Source organism: Oncorhynchus clarkii, chromosome 17, assembly GCF_045791955.1.
Source record: "Oncorhynchus clarkii lewisi isolate Uvic-CL-2024 chromosome 17, UVic_Ocla_1.0, whole genome shotgun sequence".
Classification (NCBI taxonomy): domain Eukaryota; kingdom Metazoa; phylum Chordata; class Actinopteri; order Salmoniformes; family Salmonidae; genus Oncorhynchus; species Oncorhynchus clarkii.
The window spans coordinates 32,090,867-32,117,837 of NC_092163.1; the positions used below are offsets into that span (position 1 = coordinate 32,090,867).

Below are 26,971 nucleotides of genomic sequence, written 5' to 3' on the forward strand. Positions count from 1 at the left end.
AGCATATTGATACAACAGTAGCTAAGATGGGGAGAAGACTATCAATAATAAAGCACTAGTCTACCTTCTTAACAACACTATCAACAAGGCAGGTCCTACAGGCTCGAGTTTTGTCGCACCTGGACTACTGTTCAGTCTTGTGGTCAGTTGCCACAAAGAGGGACTTAGGAAAATTGCAATTGGCTCAGAACAGGGCAGCACGGCTGGCCCTTGGATGTACACAGAGAGCAAACATGAATAATATGCATGTCAATCTCTCCTGGCTCAAAGTAGAGGAGAGACTGACTTCATCACTACTTGTATTTGTGAGAGGTATTGACATGATGAAAGCACCGAGCTCTCTGTTCAAACGACTAGCACACATCTCAGACACCCACGCATACCCCACAAGACATGCCACAGGAGGTTCTCTTTACAGTCCCCAAGTCCTGAACAGACTATGGGAGGCGCACAGTACTACATAGAGCCATGACTACATGGAACTCTATTCCAAATCAGGTAACTGATGCAAGCAGTAGAATCAGATTTAAAAAGCAGGTAAAAGTACACCTTCTGGAACAGCGGGGACTGTGAAGTAACATAAACATAGGCACAGCCACATGCATATAAACACCCACAATAACATACGCACTATGCACACACATACACATTAATTTTGCGTTGTAGATATGTTGTAGTGGAGTATAGGCTTGAGGGCACACACTTAGTGTGTTATGAATTCTGTAATGAATGTATTGTAATATTTTTTTAAATTGTGTAACTGCCTTAATTTTGCCGGATCCCAGGAAGAGTAGCTGCTGCCTTGGCAGCTACTGGGGATCCATAATAAATATAAATACAAATACAAATCAATCAAAGAGAAAAGTTATGTTCTTAGTGCCTAAACAGAGAGGCTTCAGAATCTTGCATTACTAACAATGAAAATAATAAACAAGGATATAAGGTAGTACAGAGTTTACCTTTGCAAAGGGGACAATCATTCATTTGACAAAGGGCACAATCACTTGGAAAAACTCTTTCTACACCATAAGCATTTATGGAGCATTTAGGAACATCCAAATAATCTACGTTGACAAAAGATACAACACTTAAAGATATTCCGCCTTTTGTAGTGAAATTAATGTGTGTTCATGCCCAACAGGATGACTGATTTACAGATTATTTTAAAGAAAGGGACATCCATGTCTCTTCTTCTGCGGTGCTTGCTCTGTCTCTCTTGTGAACTGTTTTGGATGGGTGGAGAAAAAGGAGTATCAGTGTAAGTGTGGGATGAGGTTGGGAAAGGTTTTGCAATTGGGGTTGGGCTAAGGGAGTCACTAAATTAATGTGTAGCTGTGGGGATGGGTACATAATCGCCTTCTTCTGAGCTCCCTTCCCTGGGGAGCACACGATTTCCCGGCGGAGTGGCTAAGACTACAGTTCCAGCCCCTCCCGGCCCGGCCCTGCTTCGCTGGACACTAGTAATATAAACAGGGGCAGGCATGATTCCAGGCCCAAAATTACTGCAGTGCCTTTGCCACTTTCCAGCAGCAGTCGTCTCTGGTTCCTACGGCTCTGGGACTCTCTTGCATTGGGAGGAATTGATCCAATCATTTTGGCACTTCACTGCAGTCTGGGTGGTCAGCAGGATCTGTAACAATCCCTACCACCTGGGATCCAAGGCCCTGTCTCGAACATGCTGCTTGATCAAGACCCAATCACCAGGTTCCAAGGAATGGTGTGGCTGGTCTCCTGGAGGGGTCTGGGCTGCTAATACCTGTGAGTGGACAGCTCGAATACAGTCAGTTAGTGCTTTGCAGTATTTCATAATGTTCTCATCCACCCAGTGTAACTCAATGTGTGAGGGAAGTGGAGATGCAGTCGTTCTCATAGGTCTGCCAATGAGAATCTCGTGGGGGTTTAGTCCAGTCTTTTCCCTTGGTGTGGATCGCATAGACCACAGCACGAGGGGAAGAGCATAAACCCACTTCACTTTGAACAATTCCCGAGTTCTTTGCTTCCTCATTGCTAGAGGGAAACGCTTCCACCCATTTAGAATAGGTGTCTACTACAACTAACATGTATTTCCTTTTCTGGCACGTAGGAGACATACTGTACGTACAAAATCAATCGGAATATTTACAAATGGTCCCCACGGGACTGGTAGTCGAGACAAGTAAATGGTTATTTGTTTTGCTACATTATGTTGTTGGCAATTAAACATTGTGCACACCTTATGCTGAGATAGTACATTTTTTACTTGTACTGACCATTCCTCCTTTGGACAGATGACTCACACTGTGATACATGCGTCCAAGATAACCCAACATTACTGGTAGCTAATCGTTCAAAGGTTGTACCTTCCTCAGTAAAACCCTACCCATATGTATCCAACAGAGTATGAACTTGCAATAATTGGTTACAGTAATCAACCAGTAGTCACTAATCCATAGTAGCTTGTTATCGGCTGGAGTACACAACGATGCCTTCTCTCTCAATCTTGGGAGGAAACCCTCCCTAACCACGGAGCTCAAGAGATTCCTACAAAAAAAAAGTTAATTTGTTTCAGAAACCACCTGCAGGATGACATTTCCAGTGTGAAATCATATGACACCTCTCCACAAAATATGAATGAGGGCACAGGAATGTGTAGGAGTCGTTTTTCTCTACCACTCCCTTACATCTCCCCCTTGGCAGTGTAACTCAATATTTCTTCGGAAGGAAAAATCTAATAAAATGACAAATTTAAAATAAAACCCCAATCACAATAACAAACAAAATTAGAATTTACAACCCCTGATAAATTCATAAGGACATTATTGTAACCCATACGGGGATTTAAGGAATAGACTAGAGACAGGTTTCTATCACATCACTCATGCGCTTGTTTTGTGTCAGTAGCTTACCCGCCCCTTCTGTTGTACTTTCTTAACAATTCAGGGGCAGCGCTGTCTCCTTCTTGCCCGTAGAACTATTGATCAATTATAAAGGGTAAAAATACAAACAAACAAAAACATACAAAAACAACAATACTTCTTTCCCTTTGCTTCAGACTCATTGTTTTAAAACATTAAAAAGATTTTCTGTAACAGGTTTACATTGTTTTTCAGTACCTTTTTCATCAGGAGAACTGACATGCACGGTATGCACCCAAAATTCTGACAATAGATATTGTACTTCAGAACATTTAATTTGTGTGCCCTTCAAGGTGCATCCTTTCTCACCCGTGAAGAACATACTAACCCCCCCCCAAATAATAGTAAACCACACCCAATGAATCAGGCACCGTATTAACATTATTAACAAATATTCCTAATGGTTGGGTTGTGTGTGTGTGTGTGGTAAAACATAGGGGCAAAAACTAACAAACGGCCAGGCTGTACTTAATCGGGAGCTCCCTTAACAGCCGGATCCAGGTACCTTTATACTTTATAGAACTGCAGAATGTCACTATCTGCTCTCCAATGGCACCATCCCCAGGAAGTATTTCAAAGGTAGAGATACAGAATCATTGATCAACTCATCAGAATACTTGGCAGGTGACACCCCATCCTCTACTGGAAAATGAAATAAACATTCTTAGTTTTCACTATGCAAAACATGAATCAGTCCTAAAAGTAAAAATAAATAAATAAATGGTACATTCCATTTTAACATTATATTTAACTTTCCATTTAATTTCTTTCTCACTTTCACTCGTCTACATACAGTGCCTTGCGAAATTATTCGGCCCCCTTGAACTTTGCGACCTTTTGCCACATTTCAGGCTTCAAACATAAAGATATAAAACTGTATTTTTTTGTGAAGAATCAACAACAAGTGGGACACAATCATGAAGTGGAACGACATTTATTGGATATTTCAAACTTTTTTAACAAACCAAAAACTGAAAAATTGTCCGTGCAAAATTATTCAGCCCCTTTACTTTCAGTGGCGCAAACTCTCTCCAGAAGTTCAGTGAGGATCTCTGAATGATCCAATGTTGACCCAAATGACTAATGATGATAAATACAATCCACCTGTGTGTAATCAAGTCTCCGTATAAATGCACCTGCACTGTGATAGTCTCAGAGGTCCGTTAGAGAGCATCATGAAGAACAAGGAACACACCAGGCAGGTCCGAGATACTGTTGTGAAGAAGTTTAAAGCCGGATTTGGATACAAAAAGATTTCCAAAGCTTTAAACATCCCAAGGAGCACTGTGCAAGCGATAATATTGAAATGGAAGGAGTATCAGACCACTGCAAATCTACCAAGACCTGGCCGTCCCTCTAAACTTTCAGCTCATACAAGGAGAAGACTGATCAGAGATGCAGCCAAGAGACCCATGATCACTCTGGATGAACTGCAGAGATCTACAGCTGAGGTGGGAGACTCTGTCCATAGGACAACAATCAGTCGTATATTGCACAAATCTGGGCTTTATGGAAGTGTGGCAAGAAGAAAGCCATTTCTTAAAGATATCCATAAAAAGTGTCGTTTAAAGTTTGCCACAAGCCACCTGGGAGACACACCAAACATGTGGAAGAAGGTGCTCTGGTCAGATGAAACCAAAATTGAACTTTTTGGCAACAATGCAAAACGTTATGTTTGGCGTAAAAGCAACACAGCTCATCACCCTGAACACACCATGCCCACTGTCAAACATGGTGGTGGCAGCATCATGGTTTGGGCCTGCTTTTCTTCAGCAGGGACAGGGAAGATGGTTAAAATTGATGGGAAGATGGATGGAGCCAAATACAGGACCATTCTGGAAGAAACCTGATGGAGTCTGCAAAAGACCTGAGACTGGGACGGAGATTTGTCTTCCAACAAGACAATGATCCAAAACATAAAGCAAAATCTACAATGGAATGGTTCAAAAATAAACATATAAACACATAGGTGTTAGAATGGCCAAGTCAAAGTCCAGACCTGAATCCAATTGAGAATCTGTGGAAAGAACTGAAAACTGCTGTTCACAAATGCTCTCCATCCAACCTCACGGAGCTCGAGCTGTTTTGCAAGGAGGAATGGGAAAAAATTTCAGTCTCTCGATGTGCAAAACTTATAGAGACATACCCCAAGCGACTTACAGCTGTAATCGCAGCAAAAGGTGGCGCTACAAAGTATTAACTTAAGGGGGCTGAATAATTTTGCACGCCCAATTTTTCAGTTTTTGATTTGTTAAAAAAGTTTGAAATATCCAATAAATGTCGTTCCACTTCATGATTGTGTCCCACTTGTTGTTGATTCTTCACAAAAACATACAGTTGTATATCTTTATGTTTGAAGCCTGAAATGTGGCAAAAGGTCGCAAAGTTCAAGGGGGCCGAATACTTTCGCAAGGCACTGTATCTGTTTACTTCAACTCCGACTCTTCCATCCCTTTCCAACAAGAAAGCCCTCAATCACCATCACTTACATCTCTCGTCCACTCTAACACTTCTTTCCCTCTACAATCTCTACTATAATCTAGCTCTCTCGGGTGTGAGTTGCCTCTCACCCAGCGAGATGTGGTGTCCGAGGTATGAGAGGGCTTTATTGCACAGCTGTAACTTCTTTTCGGAGGCGTTGTGACCATTATTCAATACTTCAGTTAGGACGGTGATAACGTCTCTCTCATGAGTATCTTTGTCTATATAAGTTCCATCCGCTTGCCGGACAGCTGTGACAACTGGCACTATTCGCTGTGGGTGTTGAGACAGTTTTTCCTTGTCTGAGGATTGGCTAGATCTAGTATTACATGGTCTAGGTGTGTTTTTAGTGCTACCTATTTGTGTTTTAACTTCTTCCAGATGTTCTTTGAGTTGTTCTTTGAGTTGTTCATATGAGTTCTGAATGTCCTCATAGTTTTGCTGGGAATCTTTCAGTAGATCTAGGTTTGGGTAGACTGATTGGATTTCCTCTCCTCCTACTGCCTCATGGGTCTGGAGCTGAGCTTGGTGTAGAAACGGATTCCTATTGGAATGAGATCTCTGGCTTGCAATAAGATCTTCTGTTGCTGGGAGAGAATTGTCAGGGGTGCTGTGTGGGGGAGGCTGACAGCCTGACACATTTTTGGCTCAGCGTCTTTCTTTTTCTCTGGGTTTAGTTCCTGTCTCAGTTTATCTTCCCTACGCTGACGTTTATTTTGTTCACATTTTGCACAGAATGTATCTACTAATAAGTAGTCCAGAGATGTGGAGCCTTTTTGTTTCTCTAAGGCTTTTATATCTCCCTCTCTTACAGACCCTTCAGCTGGCCATGCAGGACTTTTTTTAAATCAATCAAATATATTTATAAAGCCAATTTTATATCAGTCGATGTCATAAAGTGCTATACAGAAACCCAGCCTAAAACACCAAACAGCAAGCAATGCAGATGTAGAAGCATGGTGGCTAGGAAATCTAGGAGACAGGAACCTAGGAAGAAACCTAGAGAGCAACCAGGCTCTAAATGGTGGCCAGTCCTCTTCTGGCTGTGCCGGGTGGAGATTATAACAGTACATGGCCAAGATGTTCAAACGTTCATAGATGACCAGCAGGGTCAAATAATAATAATCACAGTGGTTGTAGAGGGTGCAACAGGTCAGCACCTCAGGAGTAAATGTCAGATGGCTTTTCATAGCCAATCATTCAGAGATAGAGACAGCAGGTGCGATGAACAGGTCAGGGTTCCGTAGCTGCAGGCAGAACAGTTGAAACTGGAGCAGCAGCACGACCAGGTGGACTGGGGACAGCAATGAGTCATCAGGCCAGGCAGTCCTGAGGCATGGTCCTAAGACTCAGGTCCTCTGAGAGAAGAGAGGGAGAAAGAGAAAGAGAAAGAAAATTAGAGGGAGCATACTTAAATTCACACAGGACACCAGGTAAGACAGGAGAAATACTTCAGATATGTCAGACTGACCCTAGCCCCCCGACACATAAAATATTGCAGCATAATTACTGGAGGCTGAGACAGGAGAGGTCGGGAGACAGGGCCAACCAGGCAGGATATAACCCCACCCACTTTGCCAAAGCACAGCCCCCACTCCACTAGAGGGATATCTTCAACCACCAACTTACTAACCTGAGACAAAGCCGAGTATAGCCCAAGAAGATCTCCCCCACGGCACGAACCCGAGGGGGGCGCCAACCTGGACAGGAAGATCACATCAGTGACTCAACCCCTCCTAGGGACGGCATGGAAGAGCACCAGTCAGCCAATGACTCAGCCCCTGTAATAGGGTTAGAGGCAGAGAATCCCAGTGGAGAGAGGGGAACCGCCCAGGCAGAGACAGCAAGGGCAGTTCGTCGCTCCAGTGCCTTTCAGTTCACCTTCACATCCCTGGGCCAGACTACACTCAATCATAGGACCTACTGAAGAGATGAGTCTTCAATAAAGACTTACATTTCGAGACCGAGACTGCGTCTCTCACATGGATAGGCAGACCATTCCATAAAAATTGACCTCTACAGGAGAAAGCCCTGCCTCCAGCTGTTTCCTTAGAAATTATAGGGACAATAAGGAGGCCTGCATCTTGTGACCATAGCGTACATGTAGATATGTACGGCAGGACCAAATCCGAAAAGATAAGTAGGAGTAAGCCCATGTAATACTTTGTTAGCAGTAAAACCTTGAAATCATCCCTAGCCTTCCAGGCTAGCACTGGAATAATATGATAATTTTTGGGGGTTCTAGTCAAGATTCTAGCAGCCGTGTTTAGCACTAACTGAAGATTATTTAGTGCTTTAAACAGGTAGCCTGAAAGGAGAGCATTGCAGTGCGTCTAACCTAGAAGTAACAAAAGCATGGATACATTTTTCTATATCCTTTTTGGACAGAAAGTTTCTGATTTTTGCAATATTCACGTAGATGGAAAAAAGCTGTCATTGAAACAGTCTTGATATGTTCGTCAAAGGAGAGATCAGGGCCAGAGTAACGCCGAGTTCCTTCACAGTTTTATTTGAGACGACTGTACAACCATCAAGATTAATTGTCAGATCCAAAAGAAGATCTCTTTGTTTCTTGGGACCTAGAACTAGCATCTCTGTTTTGTCCGAGTTTAAAAGTAAAAATGCATGCATTTGCACAACTGTACCACTTACATCTACAGTGCATTCGGAAAGTATTCAGACCCCTTGACTTTTTCCACAATTTGTTACGTTAATGCCTTATTCTAAAATGGTTTCAGTAAAAAAATAAATCCTCATCAATCTACACTCAATACCCCATAATGGCAAAGCTAAAACAGGTTTTTAGATATTTTGACAAATGTATTAAATATAAAAAACAAATACCTTTATCTACATAAGTATTCATACCCTTTGCTATGAGACTCAAAATTGAGCTAAGGTGCATTCTGTTTCCATTGATCACCCTTGAGATGTTTCCACAACTTGATTTGAGTCCACCTGTGATTCATTCAATTGATTGGACATGATTTTGGAAGGCACAAACCTGTCTATATATGGTCCCACAGTTGACAGTGCATGTCAGAGCAAAAACCATGAGGTCAAAGGAATTGTCCGTAGAGCTCCGAGACAGGATTGTGTCGAGGCACAGATCTTGGGAAGGGTACTAAAACATTTCTGCAGCATTGAAGGTACCCAAGAACACAGTGGGCCTCCATCATTCTTAAATGGAAGTAGTTTGAAACCACCAATACTATTCCTAGAGCTGTCCGCCCGGCCAAACTGAGCAGTTGGGGAGAAGGGACATTGTCAGGGAGGTGACCAAGAAACCAATGGTCACTCTGACAGAGCTCCAGAGTTCCTCTGTGGCGATAGGAAAACCTTCCAGAAGGACAACCATCTCTGCAGCACTCCACCAATCAGGCCTTTATGGTAGAGTGGCCAAACAGAAGCAAGTCCTCAGTAAAAGGCACATGACAGCCCACTTGGAGTTTGCAAAAAGGCACCTAAAGGACTATCAGACCATGAGAAACAAGATTCTCTGGTCTGATGAAACCAAGATTGCACTCTTTGGCCTGAATGCCAAGCATCACGACTGGAGGAAACCTTGCACCATCCCTACGGTGAAGTATGGTGGTGGCAGAATCATGCTGTGGGGATGTTTTTCTTATTTATTTGTATTTTTTTTTTTTAATTTGTGAATTTTTTACCCCTTTTTCTCCCCAATTTCGTGGTATCCAATTGTTTAGTAGCTACTATCTTGTCTCATCGCTACAACTCCCGTACTGGAGAGAGAGACGAAGGTTGAAAGTCACACGTCCTCCGATACACAACCCAACTAAGCCGCACTGCTTCTTAACACAGCGCTAACCAACCCGGAAGCCAGCCACACCAATGTGTCGGAGGAAACACTGTGCACCTGGCAACCTTGGTTAGCACGTACTGCGCCCGGCCCGCCACAGGAGTCGCTGGTGCGCGATGAGACAAGGATTTCCCTACCGGCCAAACCCTCCCTAACCCGGACGACGCTAGGCCAATTGTGCGTCACCCCACGGACCTCCCAGTCGCGGCCGGTTACGACAGAGCCTGGGCGCAAACCCAGAGTATCTGGTGGCACAGCTGGCGCTGCAGTACAGCGCCCTTAACCACTGCGCCACCTGGGAGGCCTGTGGGGATGTTTTTCAGCGGCAGGGACTGGGAGACAAGTTAGGATCGTTGATGAAAACCAGCCCCAGAGCGCTCAGGACCTCAGACTGGGGCAAAGGTTCCTCTTCCAACAGGACAATGATCCTATGCACACAGCAAAGACAATGCAAAAGTGGCTTCAGGACAAGTCTCTGAATGTCCTTGAGTGGCCTAGCCAGAGCCCAGACTAGCACCCGAGACCAGGAAATAGCTGTGCAGCAACGCTCCCCATCTAACCTGACAGAGCTTGAGAGGATCTGCAGAGAAGAATGGGAAAAACTCCCCAAATACAGGTGTGCCAAGCTTGTAACGTCATACCGAAGAAGACTCAAGGCTGTAATCGCTGCCAAAGGTGCTTCAACAAAATACTGAGTCTGAATACTTATGTAAATGTGATATTTCAGTTTTTTATTTTTGATAAATTACAACAATTTAGAGGGAGGGAGAAAGAGAGCCAACTCACTGGGCAAAAACTGAGTAAATCAACATTGTTTCACATAATTTCCACCAAAACATTCTATGTGATGTTAAAAAAAAAGTGTTATCAATGTAAGGGAATTTTATCTTTTTTTCAGCCAACTTTTAACCTAAATCCACTGGCATTGTGACATTTTTTATTGACAACCCAACCAAATGTAAATCAAAACTAGAAGTTGAACTGACGTCTGTGCCCAGTTGGATGGTTACTTGTTGAAGCCTGAGAAAGGGAGTCCTGGCTGTAGCTCCAGTCTGGCATTATGCCCCATTCCTTGCACTGTGGCGTATCATCTGCACAAGATAGTTTAGATTATGACGTATGTGAGAGACTCTTTTTTTCTATCCAAAGAGGTAGAGCAGAGTTTTTTCCATCAACTTTTAGTTCACTTTCAAAAGACTAATGCACTTCCCAGTCATAGTAATTTGGTTCTTACAATTTGTCAATGTCATCAACCTGGTCACTGAAAGCATTGCTTTTATAGTCATTAGCAGTGCCTCTGAACTCATTTCCTAAGGAAAAGACTGACACTGTAGAACCAAGATTAATAAAGGGAGATGAAAACAACATTTTGCTCCTAAAATGTACAGTTTACAATAATTATTGAATCATAAAAAAGTAATTAATTATATATTTTCATCAGTAATCAGTTTTCTCTTCTAATTCGGTTTAGAATTGTGCAATTGAGTAAATCATCTACAGTAATGACCATGTTTTTGTGAGAGTCCAGATGTGAATGCTGTATGATAAGCTGGGTGAAGAGGAGCAACAACCTCTCAGTCACACTGTATCAGTTTTAGTGCCCAAACATGGGGAATGGTTGGAGGTGGGGTCGACAGAGACAGTATTTGCCCGGGCACCTTTTGAACTGACAGACAGGATGCATGGGTGAACAAAGCAGGACATTACTTTAGCCACAGTTTTCAAATAACTATTATTTCTTGGGAGGGAACTTCCATGTGTGGTGACAAATTGGTACATACAAGACACATAGCAACATAGAACATATTAGTTTCAAACTTAAATGCCCACGGTGTCAAGGTGTTTTGGTGCAGTTTTAGGATTTGCCACTAGCCCAATGGAAGAAGGTACTAGAGTGGTTATGGCTAAGATGTGTTGTTCTTTTGTGTGGAGAGACGGCAACATGTACAGCCATGTCTGTGTCGATGCGATACGTCTGTCAGTCACATCACATGACTTGCATCCTGCTCTTTATCTCTCCCTCCAGATCCATAGAGTCTTGACATGCTCTGTCCACTCTGGCACATTGAGGGTTGGCATTGACTGTAAGAAAAACAGACTTGATCAACATTTAGGCTTATAATTTTTCAGTCATGATTTATTTTTTGGCCATAATACAAAGACTCACCCCAAATCCAGAGAGGGATGTCTTCATGTGCCATGATCAATGAGTTCCCAGGTGTGTGTGTGCACGTGCGTGTGTCTAGTTTGTGAAACTTCTGGTTGTGGCCAAACAAAGATCTTTTCACATAGTAGCTGTAAAATCAGTTTCTAATAAACAAACATCGACATGTTTCGACAAATCTTGGCATCCAGTTGCATAACCATAAGGAAATTGGATTATACATGATGTCTGGTAATGTGTCCTTAAATTGATGATAATAAGGATTGGGTGAATTTCTCATAACTCATCCCATAGAGCACATAGGAAACCTTTTGTATGTTCCTAAAGGAATGTACAACAGAGATGAACAACAAGGGCGATAAATGATTCAAAACACATTGGTATAAGTTTGTAAAACTTCATTGCCATGCTGATTTACTGCTTGTGTGTTTTCTTCCAATGAAAAGGGGTAGATACCACTTAAAACCCATAAGCTACACTTATTCATAACATGTTCATATCCAGGACGTGAGCCATACTGTACATGGATTTGAAGCATTGTATATCATCTCTGTAATTATTGCACAGAAAAATCTGAGGGAAACATTAGGGTGTGATGTTGACTTTACATCATCAACTTTAATTCACTCTGACCTTTATTGTCTTCCTTCTTATACACTGTACAGTTTCCCTTTGGTTCCATGTCTTCAGCTCAACCATGACTGTCATTGTTTTTTCACATTTTGGAAGGGCTAATGTAACCCAGATAACTGTAAAATGCTCTCCAGAGCACTTGGAAGGGGTAAGGAGGTTTCAAGGAGGGACCTCTGCTTAAACGAGGACTGCTCTGTAGTATTTTTGCCGCGTGTGGGACGGAAGATACCCAAGCCAAGAGCTCAAAAGTTGAACACTACAACTGATATAATGTTTCTCCCAAATGAGAATTCCTCTGTTGATGGGTGTGGAAAACATTCTGTTTCCTCTTCAAAAAGTCCATGGTTTTTACCACTTTACAAAATCGGATGGAGATTTGAAAGTATTTTCAAGGGTAACACAATCATTAATTGGACCAGGGAGAACCTAAGATTCTCAACAGGGAGAGGGCAAGAAAACATGAGTGTTTGTCCTGAGGGAGTTTGAATTCACAATAGCAGAGACATGACAGATTTCCCTGTGCTTCCTCTGCTCCTTAATAATTTATTTGCCAAAGGAAGATCTCCTCCAGTGCAAATGTAGAGGTCACCTGATGAAATCTCCTAAATGAAACACACAAAAAATTAAGAAAAAACGACCATAAGAACATGTTGGTGCTACCGAAAAGATTTGCAAGAATCTTCATATAAGGCCGATTCAAGCAAACGTGTCATTGGGTCTAACGATTGTTTCACGACAAACTGTGCATGTGCAGACAGTCAAATAAAAGCCACTCCTTCAATATAAATTAGTTTTTGACGTAAATGAAAACGTGTCAGTTTGTCACTTTCACACAGTTTGAGTAGTAAAATGTTCAGCTACTTAAAACATTGGCTCAATTCTAGGTTGTGCCTTTTAAACATTTTGAAAATAAACAACTAAAATAATGTCACTTCTCTCATTGACTTCTCAAACCCCAAAATCCAGCCGGCCTGGTCTGCTTCGCAAGCGTTCCTGGAAGTCTCACGATGCTGTGTCTCTGGGTTTAGAAACTGTGGCTATAGTTTTATGTCAATAGAAACAGACAGAAACAGCCAAGCTGCCTTTTGTGTCATACTTACTATCCCACTGTCTGTCATGAGAATGGTGCATTTAAGCCACAGTAATAGCTAGTAACAGCCTTAGAGATAGGATATTGAGACATAAAGAGAGTGAGTGGTGAGGTACTGACAAAGAGGGAGAGGTAGTATCCTGGGGATTTTATGAGCGAGCAAGTGAGCTTGGTGGATGGGAAGGAAGGAAAGTTAGGAAAATTGCCACATGAACTACAAATAATTTGTACTGCTACAGTGGCAAATATTAAAATAAAATCTTATTCCAAATTAAACAAAACACCCACATCTTTGTGTCATGGTTTAAACAAACAAAACATCTCCATGTGGCTGCGCTTCTCATCCCGGTACAGTCCCATATCTCAGCCCCTTTTCAGGTGTCCCAACTTTTCTTTCTACAAAAAAGGTCCTTTTGTCAGCAAGCCTACAAGAATGTAGACCTAATCACAATCACTGTTTTTGATGCTGGAATTATTTAGGAGTGGACGAACATGCACAGGTAGCCTACTTTTTTTAAATTGGAAAAAGGGAAGGGGTCTAAATACTCTCCGAATGCACTGTATGTAAGCACTCCTTCTGTCATGTACTGTCATGTTGTGTCTTGTTTCTGTCCTTTCCCTTCACCCTGTCTCCCTCTGCTGGTCGTTGTTAGGTTACCTTTTCTCCCCCTCTTTTCCCCAGCTGTGCCTTGTCTCCTCCTAACTACCTCGTCACCCCTTTTCCCACCTGTTCCCTTTTTCCCTCTGATTAGTCCTCTATATCTCTCTCTGTTTCTGCTCCTGTCTTTGTCGGATTCTTGTTTGTGTTGTTCATGCCTGAACCAGACTATCGTCATGTTTGCTGCAACCTTGTCCTGTCGGAACCTGCCGGTCCATCCGAGCCTACGTTTTGTTTTGTTATTAAAGAAGCTCTGTTTACGTTAATTCGCTTTTGGGTCCTCATTCACGCACCGTAACAGAAGAATCCGACCAAGAATGGACCCAGCGACTTCGGATCCTCTCCACTCAGCCGTCGAGATCCAGGGAGCGATGCTAGGCAGACACAAGCAGGAATTGTCTGCTGCTCGGCATGCCGTTGAGACCCTGGCCACCCAAGTCTCCAACCTCACAGAACAGGTTCACCATCTCCGCCTCGATCCACCGGCCACTTCCAGGGCTTTCGAATCTCCGGAGCCCAGAATCAATAACCCGCCGTGTTACTCTGGGGAGCCCACTGAATGCCGCTCGTTCCTCACCCAGTGTGATATTGTGTTTTCTCTCCAGCCCAACACTTACTCCAGGAGCACTGCTCGTGTCGCCTACGTCATATCTCTCCTTACTGGACGGGCTCGTGAGTGGGGCACGGCAATCTGGGAGGCAAGGGCTGAGTGTACTAACCAGTATCAGGACTTTAAGGAGGAGATGATACGGGTTTTTGATCGATCTGTTTTTGGGGAGGAGGCTTCCAGGGCCCTGTCTTCCCTATGTCAGGGTAATCGATCCATAACAGACTACTCTATTGAGTTTCGCACTCTTGCTGCCTCCAGTGGCTGGAACGAGCCGGCTTTGCTCGCTCGTTTTCTGGAGGGTCTCCGCGCAGAGGTAAAGGATGAGATCCTCTCCCGGGAGGTTCCTTCCAGCGTGGATTCCTTGATTGAACTCGCTATTCGCATTGAGCGACGGGTTGATCTTCGTCACCGAGCTCGTGGAAAGGAGCTCGCGTTCTCCGTTGCCCCCCTCTCCGCATCACTACCATCTTCCTCTGCCGGCTCGGGTGCTGAGCCTATGCAGCTGGGAGGTATCCGCATCTCGACTAAGGAGAGGGAACGGAGAATCACCAACCGCCTCTGTCTCTATTGCGGTTCTGCTGGTCATTTTGTCACTTCATGTCCAGTAAAAGCCAGAGCTCATCAGTAAGCGGAGGGCTACTGGTGAGCGCTACTACTCCTGTCTCTCCTTCAAGATCCTGCACTACCTTGTCGGTCCATCTACGCTGGACCGGTTCGTCAGCTTCCTGCAGTGCCTTAATAGACTCTGGGGCGGAGGGCTGTTTTATGGACGAGACCTGGGCTCGGGAACATGACATTCCTCTCAGACAGTTAAGGGAGTCCACGGCCTTGTTCGCCCTGGATGGTAGTCCTCTCCCCAGGATTCAGCGTGAGACGCTACCTTTAACCCTCACTGTTTCTGGTAATCATAGCGAAACCATTTCTTTTTTAATTTTTCGTTCACCTTTTACACCTGTTGTTTTGGGCCATCCCTGGCTAGTTTGTCATAATCCTTCCATTAATTGGTCTAGTAATTCTATCCTTTCCTGGAACGTCTCTTGTCATGTGAAATGTTTAATGTCTGCTATCCCTCCTGTTTCCTCTGTCTCTTCTTCACAGGAGGAGCCTGGTGATTTGACAGGGGTGCCGGAGGAATATCACGATCTGCGCACGGTGTTCAGTCGGTCCAGGGCCACCTCTCTTCCTCCACACCGGTCGTATGATTGTAGTATTGATCTCCTTCCGGGAACCACTCCCCCCCGGGGTAGACTATACTCTCTGTCGGCTCCCGAACGTAAGGCTCTCGAAGATTATTTGTCTGTAGCTCTTGCCGCCGGTACCATAGTCCCCTCCTCCTCTCCCGCCGGAGCGGGGTTTTTTTTTGTTAAGAAGAAGGACGGGTCCCTGCGCCCCTGCATAGATTATCGAGGGCTGAATGACATAACAGTGAAGAATCGTTATCCGCTTCCTCTTATGTCTTCAGCCTTCGAGATCCTGCAGGGAGCCAGGTTTTTCACTAAGTTGGACCTTCGTAACGCTTACCATCTCGTGCGCATCAGGGAGGGGGACGAGTGGAAGACGGCGTTTAACACTCCGTTAGGGCACTTTGAATACCGGGTTCTTCCTTTCGGCCTCGCTAACGCTCCAGCTGTCTTTCAGGCATTAGTCAATGATGTCCTGAGAGACATGCTGAACATCTTTGTTTTCGTTTACCTTGACGATATCCTGATTTTTTCACCGTCACTCCAGATTCATGTTCAGCACGTTCGACGTGTCCTCCAGCGCCTTTTAGAGAATTGTCTTTTTGTGAAGGCTGAGAAGTGCTCTTTTCATGCCTCCTCCGTCACATTTCTCGGTTCTGTTATTTCCGCTGAAGGCATTAAGATGGATCCCGCTAAGGTCCAAGCTGTCATTGATTGGCCCGTCCCTAAGTCACGCGTCGAGTTGCAGCGCTTTCTCGGCTTCGCGAACTTCTATCGTCGTTTCATCCGTAATTTCGGTCAGGTGGCAGCCCCTCTCACAGCCCTTACTTCTGTCAAGACGTGCTTTAAGTGGTCCGTTTCCGCCCAGGGAGCTTTTGATCTCCTCAAGAATCGTTTTACATCCGCACCTATCCTTGTTACACCTGACGTCTCTAGACAGTTCATTGTCGAGGTTGACGCGTCAGAGGTGGGCGTGGGAGCCATTCTTTCTCAGCGCTCCTTCTCTGACGACAAGGTCCACCCTTGCGCGTATTTTTCTCATCGCCTGTCGCCGTCGGAACGTAACTATGATGTGGGAAACCGCGAACTGCTCGCCATCCGCTTAGCCCTAGGCGAATGGCGACAGTGGTTGGAGGGGGCGACCGTTCCTTTTGTCGTTTGGACTGACCATAGGAACCTTGAGTACATCCGTTCTGCCAAACGACTTAATGCGCGTCAGGCGCGCTGGGCGCTGTTTTTCGCTCGTTTCGAGTTCGTGATTTCTTATCGTCCGGGCTCTAAGAACACCAAGCCTGATGCTTTATCTCGTCTCTTCAGTTCTTCAGTAGCCTCCACTGACCCCGAGGGGATTCTCCCTGAGGGGCGTGTTGTCGGGTTGACTGTCTGGGGAATTGAGAGGCAGGTAAAGCAAGCACTCACTCAAACTCCGTCGCCGCGCGCTTGTCCCAGGAACCTTCTTTTCGTTCCCGTTCCTACTCGTCTGGCCGTTCTTCAGTGGGCTCACTCTGCCAAGTTAGCCGGCCACCCTGGCGTTCGGGGTACGCTTGCTTCCATTCGCCAGCGCTTTTGGTGGCCCACCCGGGAGCATGACACGCGTCGCTTCGTGGCTGCTTGTTCGGTCTGCGCGCAGACTAAGTCCGGTAACTCTCCTCCTGCCGGCCGTCTCAGGCCGCTTCCCATTCCCTCTCGACCGTGGTCTCACATCGCCTTAGATTTTGTCACCGGACTGCCTTCGTCAGCGGGGAAGACTGTTATTCTTACGGTTGTCGACAGGTTCTCTAAGGCGGCTCATTTTATTCCCCTTGCTAAGCTTCCTTCTGCTAAAGAGACGGCACAAATCATCATCGAGAATGTTTTCAGAATTCATGGCCTTCCGTCAGACGTCGTTTCGGACAGAGGTCCGCAATTCACGTCTCAATTTTGGAGGGAGTTTTGCCGTTTGATTGGGGCTTCCGTCAGTCTCTCTTCCGGCTTTCACCCCCAGTCTAACGGTCAAGCAGAACGGGCCAATCAGACTATTGGTCGCATCTTACGCAGTCTTTCTTTTCGCAACCCTGCGTCTTGGTCAGAACAGCTCCCCTGGGCAGAATACGCCCACAACTCGCTTCCTTCGTCTGCGACCGGGCTATCTCCTTTTCAGAGTAGCCTCGGGTACCAGCCTCCGCTGTTCTCATCTCAGTTCGCCGAGTCCAGCGTCCCCTCCGCTCAGGCTTTTGTCCAACGTTGCGAGCGCACCTGGAAGAGGGTCAGGTCTGCACTTTGCCGTTATAGGGCGCAGACTGTGAGGGCTGCTAATAAGCGTAGAACTAAGAGTCCTAGATATTGTCGCGGTCAGAGAGTTTGGCTCTCCACTCAGAACCTTCCCCTTAAGACCACTTCTCGCAAGTTGACCCCGCGGTTCATTGGTCCGTTCCGTATTTCTCAGGTCATTAATCCTGTCGCAGTTCGACTTCTTCTTCCGCGATACCTTCGTCGCGTCCACCCGGTCTTCCATGTCTCCTGTATCAAGCCCGTTCTTCGCGCCCCCGCTCGTCTTCCCCCCCCCCCCCCCCCCATCCTTGTCGAGGGCGCACCCATCTACAGGGTCCGTAGGATTTTGGACATGCGTCCTCGGGGCCGTGGTCATCAGTACCTAGTAGATTGGGAGGGGTACGGTCCTGAGGAGAGGAGTTGGGTTCCCTCTCGGGACGTGCTGGACCGTGCGCTGATCGATGATTTCCTCCGTTGCCGCCAGGTTTCCTCCTCGAGTGCGCCAGGAGGCGCTCGGTGAGTGGGGGGGTACTGTCATGTACTGTCATGTTGTGTCTTGTTTCTGTCCTTTCCCTTCACCCTGTCTCCCTCTGCTGGTCGTTGTTAGGTTACCTTTTCTCCCCCTCTTTTCCCCAGCTGTGCCTTGTCTCCTCCTAACTACCTCGTCACCCCTTTTCCCACCTGTTCCCTTTTTCCCTCTGATTAGTCCTCTATATCTCTCTCTGTTTCTGCTCCTGTCTTTGTCGGATTCTTGTTTGTGTTGTTCATGCCTGAACCAGACTATCGTCATGTTTGCTGCAACCTTGTCCTGTCCTGTCGGAACCTGCCGGTCCATCTGAGCCTACGTTTTGTTTTGTTATTAAAGAAGCTCTGTTTACGTTAATTCGCTTTTGGGTCCTCATTCACGCACCGTAACACCTTCTGATTGTAATGTGATCCCGGATAAATTCTGGAAAACTGTCATATCCCTGAAGAGTTCTACTTCGTCCTCTTTGCCACAACAAACTAATTCAGACACTGGCCTCATTACCTAAGACAATGCCATCATTGATGCATTTAATCACCATTTTATTTCAACTGGCTATGTCTGAGAAATAACTTCTAAGCCTATTCACAATGATACTGGGCTGGATACTGATAGGGGAAGCCTGCTGAATGATCAGAGAAATTATATTCCAAACTTTTCATTTAGTCTATTTAAAGAAAAAGAAGTCCTGGATTCTTTGCTAGCAATAGACAACAAGAAATCCACAGGGGCCGACCAATTGGATCCTGATCTGTTTAAGTGTGCAGTCCTCAGCATTGTTGGCTCAACAACCCACATTCTTTATTTAACATAGTTACCAGGAAATATTCAAAAAGTATAGAAATCAGGTCTTCTGCTGCCACTCCATAAGGGTGAGGATAGTTGTGATCTTAATAATTATTGCCCCATTTCAAGGCTTTACTTGTCTAGCTAAGATTCTTGAATCCTTGCTAAATGTACTACTTTGCTTTTTTTAAATCTGAGAAATGTATTTTGAATGTAAACCAATCAGGGTTTAGGCCTTGGCATAGCACTATTACAGCAACCACTTTAGTTGTTCATGCTTTAGACAATCAAATTAAATGTGCTGCTTTGTTTATGACAGTTGTCAAAAGCATTTGATACTGTTTATCATGCTATTTTATTGAATAAGTTGTCCCCGATAGGCCTGGTCTCTGACACCTGTTAATGGTTTCATGATTATCTTAGTGACGGAACAAAGGTCATCATGATTGATGGGGTTAAGTTTGAATTTCTTAAAGTGCATAAAGGTGGAACCTGTTCTCTTCACTATTTATATAAACACCATTGGTCAATCTGTTAAAAATTCTAAACTTCATCTATATGCGGATGATACTATGATGTATGCTATTGCCCCCACTGTTGGACGCTGGAGTAGTGGAAACGCGTTCTCTGGAGTGACAAATCTGGGTTTGGTGGATGCCAGGAGAAGGCTACCTGACCGAATGCATAGTGACAACTGTAAAGTTTGGTGGAGGAGGAATAATGGTCTGGGGTTGTTTTTCATGGTTCGGACTAGGCCAGTGAAGGGAAATCTTAATGCTACAGTATACAATTACATTTTAGACTATTCTGTGCTTCTAACTTTGTGCCAACAGTTTGAGGAAGGCCCTTTCCTGTTTCAGCATGACAATGCCCCGTGGACAAAGCGAGGTCCATACACAAATGGTTTGTCGAGATCGGTGTGGAAAAACTTGACTGGCCTGCACAGAGCCCTGACCTCAACAGAACTGAACACCTTTGGGATGAATTGGAACACCAACTGCGAGCCAGGCCTAATCAGTGCCCAACCTCACTAATGCTCGTGGCTGAATGGAAGCAAGTTCCCGCAGCAATGTTCCAACATCTAGTGGAAAGCCTTCCCAGAATAGTGGAGGCTGTTGTGGCCACAAAGGGGGGACGAAATCCATATTAATGCCCATGATTTTGGAATAAGGTGTTTGACGAGCAGATGTCCACATACACATACTTTGGTCATGTAGTGTAGCTGATGGTAGTACTGTTGGCCTTGCAGTGGGTGAACAAAATTAAGCCGGACAGGGTTGTTGTGTGTTCTGATTCATGTGCTGTATGGATGAGTCTGAAATATTAAAGTTCATGGAGAAGACAGTACATGCTATATGAGGTACTCCAAATTCATGCCCAGGTGAAACAGATGTCCAGATAAGTTTTGCTTGGGTCCCAGCCCGTGGGGTTGGGAAGGAGTAGATATGCTAGCTAAACAGGCCCTTAGGAGAGAGGTGGATGTGCCAATGAGCAAGGCGTAGGCTAAGGAAATGATATGGACAATGGTGGTGCAGAGATGGCAGGAGCAGTGGAACAGAGACACTAAGTCAGGTGTCTTTTTGAAGTACAGAGTAAAGTCGGGGAGGATGGAAGGAAGAGATATAAGAGCGGAGGCCATCTTTACAAGGATAAGGGTGGGACACAGACAGTTGAATAAGACATTAAATGTGATAGGAAATCATCCAACAGAAAGGTTGATTACTACCAGGAAAGAGAGACAGTGCATGTGCTGATACAGTGTGGGCAGTATCATAGGGAAAGAGAGAGACAGATCCAGTATGAGGGAGAAGGGGATACAGGAATTGAGTTGAAAGAGCATACTGAGTAGGACACTAGATACGGTCTCAAATAATTTATATTTTTAAGAGAAACGGGCCTGGCATGTACTGTAGGATTTACTTCCACCCTGTCTGTGGCCCACACTCCAGTGCAATAGGTGGCGGTAATGCTGCACCATAACGTTGGATGCCTAGTGCCAAAAAACTAAACAACAGTAGAAAAGTGCGCATGAACGGTTGTGGAGTTGTCTGACGACACGAACCTCTGTCTTTTGGCAGTTAGCGGAATTCTGGTTAAATAGCTACATTTCTTGGACGCAAGTTACAACCTCGCCCCCAAAATGGCAAGTGCATTGTATATTATGTGAATACCTTGACATTCACATGCTTTTCATAGTTTATCTTATAACGCTAAGTATTTAGCTAGCTATATAGGCTATATGATGCTGGGCGTTGCCATAGCTAGTTAGCTTGGCTTCGACGCTGGTGGCGAAAATTATTTTCGTAGAATAGCAGAAGGCAAATGCCGCGTTCAAAACAACTAGGAACTTGTGCAAAATTAACTCCGAATGGGAGAAGGTTTTGAACGGTCAACCACTTCGAAATTCCAAGTCGGAAACTCGTATTTTTCAATAGCTCCGACTTTTTGATTTGAAAACTGACGTCGTGATTTGGCCTCTCTTCAAATTCCCAATCTGACAACGCTCTGAATTTACGATCAATTCAGAGCGCACTCTGGCACGACAGCTTGAATTTACGAACACACCCATAATATTCCCTCATCTCAATACCTTTGTTGCTGTAGAGGGCTTGTTACATAGCTGCAGTGTTTGTCACCTCCGTAGGCTGGACATATGACATGAACTACTTTTTTCTAATAAGTAGTTCATTGCATCCGTCATGGAGCCCAGTTCCATTATATTACCATATGTCTCAGCTGCCTGCCTTAGTTTTGAAGTAATCGCGAAAAGCTGGTGGTTATTTTTAACACGGGTCTTCAATATTCCTAGGTAAGACGTTTTAGGTTGTAGTTATTATAGGACTGTTTCTCTCTACCATTTGTATTTCATATACCTTTGACTATTGGATGTTTTTAATAGGTACTTTAGGATTGCCAGCCTAATCTCGGGAGTTGATAGGCTTGAAGTCATAAACAGTTCAATGCTTGAAGCACAGCGAAGAGCTGCTGGCAAATTCAGGAAAGTGCTTTTTGAATGAATGCTTACTGCTGCTGCCTAGCACCGCTCAGTCAGACTGCTCTATCAAATCATAGACCTAATTATAATATAATAACACAGAAATACGAGCCTTAGGTCAATATAGTCAAATCCGGAAACTATCATTTCGAAAACAAAACGTTTATTCTTTCAGTGAAATACGTTAACGGGTGGCAACCCTACTTCTGTTACGTCATAATTATGTAAAATTCTAGCAAATTAATTCGCAACGAGCCAGGCGGCCCAAACTGTTGCATATACCCTGACTCTGTGCAATGAACGCAAGAGAAGTGACACAATTTCCCTAGTTAAAAGAAATTCATGTTAGCAGGCAATATTAACTAAATATGCAGGTTTAAAAATATGTACTTGTGTATTGATTTTAAGAAAGGCTTTGATGTTTATGGTTAGGTACACATTGGTGCAACGACAGTGCTTTTTTCGTGAATGCGCTTGTTAAATTGCCCGTTTGGCGAAGTAGGCTGTGATTCAATGATAAATTAAAAGGCACCGGAATCAATTATATGCAACGCAGGACAAGCTAGATAAGCTAGTAATATCATCGACCATGTATAGTTAAGATTGATTGTTAAGATAAGTTTAATGCTAGCTAGCACCTTACCTTGGCTGCACTCGCATAACAGGTAGTCAGCCTGCCACACAGGCACCTCGTGGAGTGCAATGTATCTGCAAAACAGACTGAGGCAACCTTTTCACCCAGTTGTCTCCCCTCACACACATGCATACATACATACATAGGGTCATGTTTTTTGCAGTTACTTGCATGGGGTAGCATGACTACATAAATTAGAGGTCGACCAATTAATCGGAATGGCCGATTAATTAGGCCCAATTTCAAGTTCTCAGAACAATTGGTAATCGGCATTTTTGGACACCGATTATATTGCACTCCACGGAGGTGCCTGTGTGGCAGGCTGACCACCTTTTACGCGCGTGCAGCAAGGAGCCAATGTAAATTTAATGTTAGCTAGCAACTTATCTTATAAAAAAAACAATCAATCTTAACATAATCACTAGTTAACTACACATGGTTGATATTAATAGTTTAACTAGTGTAACAGTATAACTTTAAACCGTCCCCTCGCCCATACCTGGGTGCGAACCAGGGACCCTCTGCACACATCAACAACAGTCACCCACGAAGCATTGTTACCCATCGCTCCACAAAAGCCGCGGCCCTTGCAAGGGGAACTACTACTTCAAGGTCTCAGAGCAAGTGACGTCACCGATTGAAACGCTATTTAGCGCGCACTGCTAACTAAGCTAGCCGTTTCACATCCGTTACACTAGCTTGTCCTGCGTTGAATATAATCAATGCAATGCCTGTTAATTTATCATCGAATCACAGGTGATGTGATCACCTACGGGTGATGATTTAACAAGCGCATTAGTGAAAAAAGCACTGTCGTTGCACCAATGTACCTAACCATAAACATCAATGCTTTCCTTAAAATCAATACACAAGTATATATTTTTTTAAACCTGCATATTTAGTTAAAAATAAATTAATGTTAGCAGGCAATATTAACCAGGGAAATTGTCAGGGTATATGCAGCAGTTTGGACCACCTGGCTCGTGTGTGTGAAGACCATTTCTTTCTAACAAAGACCGTAATTAATTTGGCAGAATTTTACATAATTGTGACATGACATTGAAGGTTGTGCATTGTAACAGCAATATTTATCCTTAGGGATGCCACCCGTTCTATAAAATACGGAACGGTTCCGTATTTCACTGAAAGATATGATAGTTTCCGGATTTGACCATATTATGTATGTCCTAACAGGCTGATTTCACCGCTTGCGTCGCATGCACGAGCGTTGCAAAATGAATTTAGAAATCAAGTCCTGCCTCTCCCATCTCCTCATTGGTTTATAGAAGCAGGTACCCACGTGCCATCTCCTCATTGGTTATACCCACGTGAGTGACAGAAAGACGAACATTGTCAGTGGCGGTAATGCACCTAATTTATGGAAGTTGCCAATCGCAATATAAAGTCGAGAAGAAAAGGCCTGGAAGGAAGAGGGATGACTAGAAACGATTTGGTTGACCGTTTCATGTGTGGATTAATTGGCGGAGTAGAGGACCTTGTGCATTTCAGGTAAAATAACAACTCAATGTTTATATCCCAGGACAAATTAGCTAGCGACAGCAAGCTAGCTAAATAGGATAAATTAGCTAGCAAGCTAACTAGCTAAATTGCCATAAATGTTTAATGCTTTTCGACCTGTCCCCAAATTAATATAATTGGTTCAGAGTTTGTTTTGATATTTTAACCTGTGTGTCGTGATCGCATTTGGTGTGGGGGGACAAAATAAATGTATGCACGCACGCAGCCTGTTTGGGTTCTGTGTAAGGCTCGTATTTCTCTGTGTTTATTATATTGTCTGATTTGATAGAGCAGTCTGAGCGGTGATAGGCAGCAGCATGCTCGTAAGCATTCATTCAAACAGCACTTTCCTGCGTTTGCCAGCAGCTCTTCGCAATGCTTGAAGCACAGTGCTGTTTATGACTTCAAGCCTATCAACTCCTGAGATTAGGCTGGCAATACTGTAGTGCCTCAAAGAACATCCAATAGTCAAAGGTAAATTAAATACAAAGGGAAATCATTTTAACTTAGCTAACTAACCCTACAAACAGTAGATTAACTGCTTAGCAACCACTCCAGTCTAATACTTTGTCACTTTGAAGTTGTTGTTCTGCTAACGTTAGCCAACTAGTCACTGGCTAGCTAGCTACAGTTTTTTTTCTTCTTCTTTCTTCTCTTCCTTCCTGTCTTGTTGCAATCTTGATGATCATGCTTTTAACTTAAGGGAAGTGTGATTTTTAAATTATATTTAAAAATAACTGCTGTCTTTTAGGCTGAGGTAGAGGAAACCCTCAAGAGAATTCAGGGTCAAAAAGGGGTGCAAGGAATCATCATTGTCAATGCTGAAGGTAAGCCTAATGCAATGATTACCATAGTTTAAACTGGTTAGCTATTCCATTAATAATATCCTTTTATGGTAAATCATGGCACAATTAAGTTTCTTTCAAATGTATTTAAGACTGCAATGATCTCCCACAGACTCAATGCACAATGGTTCCCTCTGCATTCCCCTCTGACATTCTCCAGGCATCCCTATCAAGACCACCCTTGACAACTCCAGCACAGTGCAGTATGCTGGACTCATTCACCAGTTAGTGATGAAGGCACGTACCACAGTTAGGGACATTGACCCCCAGAATGACCTCACCTTCCTCAGGGTCCGCTCCAAGAAGAATGAGATTATGATTGCTCCAGGTAACTCACAATGATTGTCACACATAGCATGGCTTTTGAACATCAGTGTCCCCTGTAGTTGCATTACCCCCACATTTTGCTTGGATGTTGAATTTTGTCAAATGCAATGCTGCAGTATTAGTAATTTGTTGTAGAGGACACTGACATTACATACATGTTTAGAATCTGTAGAAAGTTAAGATTAGGGTTTTCAAATCAACTTGTATTTGTCACGTGCACAGGATACAGCAGGTGTAAACAGTACAGTGAAATTCTTACTTGCAAGCTCTTCCTCAACAGTGCAGTGTCAATATCAAAATTGGAAAAAAGGGTTGATTTAAAAAAATTATACAACATGCAACCATATCAAAGATTTTTCTGAATTACAGATTATATAAGAAAATCAGTCAATTGAAATATATGGGAATACAGATAGTATATGTTGGTCACAGAATACAGTAACTTTAAAAAAGGTAGTTGCATGCATCAGAAAACCAGTAAGTGTCTGGTGTGACCACTATTTGCCTCATGTAGTGCGACACACCTTTTTCGCAAGGAGTTGATCAAGCATTTGATTGTGGCCTGTGGAATGTTGTCCCACTCAACGGCTGTGCGAAGTTGCTGCATATCTGTATTCTCAGTCATGTGAAATCCATAGATTAGGGCCTAATTAATTTATTTAAATTGACTTATTTACTTATATGAACTTTAAGTCAGTAAAATCTTTGAAATTGTTGCATGTTGCGTTTTCTATTTTTGTTCAGTGTATATTTGTTTAGGATAATACTCCTTTTGCTTTCCCCTACAGATAAAGACTATTTCCTCATTGTCATTCAGAACCCTTCAGACTGAGAGGATCACCTACACCATCTCTTTGCTGTATTAGTTTTTTCTATTTAATGGCCAAATGTTTATTCTATTGTTTTAGCAAAATGATAAGTTGTACAATAAGCTTTTGGGAGCTTGATTCATATCATCATGGGTGGGTTGATATATGTATGTTCATGTTTGATCATCATTGCAGTTCCATCTCCCCTGTCTGAAACACTCTTTATTGGCACATAACCTTATTGAAGGATCGTTGACTGTCATTTTGGGGCGAAACCATTTGAAACTTTCACTTATTTATTTTTTGAATCCAATAGGTTTTAACAATATTCTTTGTAAACGTTGAGCATCATCTGCTTCATTTCATGTTGGTACCTTGTAAGGATAAGATCTATACAATAAACATTTATCATACAAAAGAGTCTAAACTCGGTGACATTTCAAATGTTTATTCAGCAAAGATGACAACAGAATAAATCAATGCAGTGTCCACTTATATCCTGAGCTCTCACCCCCTCCCTTCCACAAAGATGTACTTTTCCATCACCCAGGATTTCTTAATTCTCCTCCGTGCATATCACAGGACTTCTTATCAGTCTAGAAGCCTTGAATTATTGGGAGTACACATTCCTGCAGTCCACTAAATAATTGTATTTCTCATACACTAAGAACTTCCGCAACTGCATAATTACATGCAAAAATCAACCAATCAGCGCATATTATGCGAGAGCTCGCAATTTTGACTAATCGC

The 26,971-nt window shown here is 43.7% G+C and overlaps 1 protein-coding gene across 2 annotated transcripts in view; it reads left to right on the forward strand.

The window, feature by feature from the left end:
• Positions 1 to 26,639, forward strand: part of LOC139370708 (dynein, light chain, roadblock-type 1) — a 31,705-nt gene extending 5,066 nt beyond the window's left edge. The window contains exons 1-4 of one of the 2 annotated variants that reach the window (XM_071110356.1): positions 21,095 to 21,236; positions 24,992 to 25,067; positions 25,246 to 25,413; positions 26,201 to 26,639. In XM_071110356.1, coding sequence (XP_070966457.1) covers positions 21,234 to 21,236; positions 24,992 to 25,067; positions 25,246 to 25,413; positions 26,201 to 26,244 — 291 coding nt within the window. In that variant the 5' untranslated portion in view covers positions 21,095 to 21,233 and the 3' untranslated portion in view covers positions 26,245 to 26,639. Of the gene's footprint in view, positions 1 to 21,094; positions 21,237 to 24,991; positions 25,068 to 25,245; positions 25,414 to 26,200 lie in introns of those variants that run through there. The other variant, XM_071110357.1, reaches the window with a different exon arrangement.
• Positions 26,640 to 26,971: the final 332 nt, after the last annotated feature.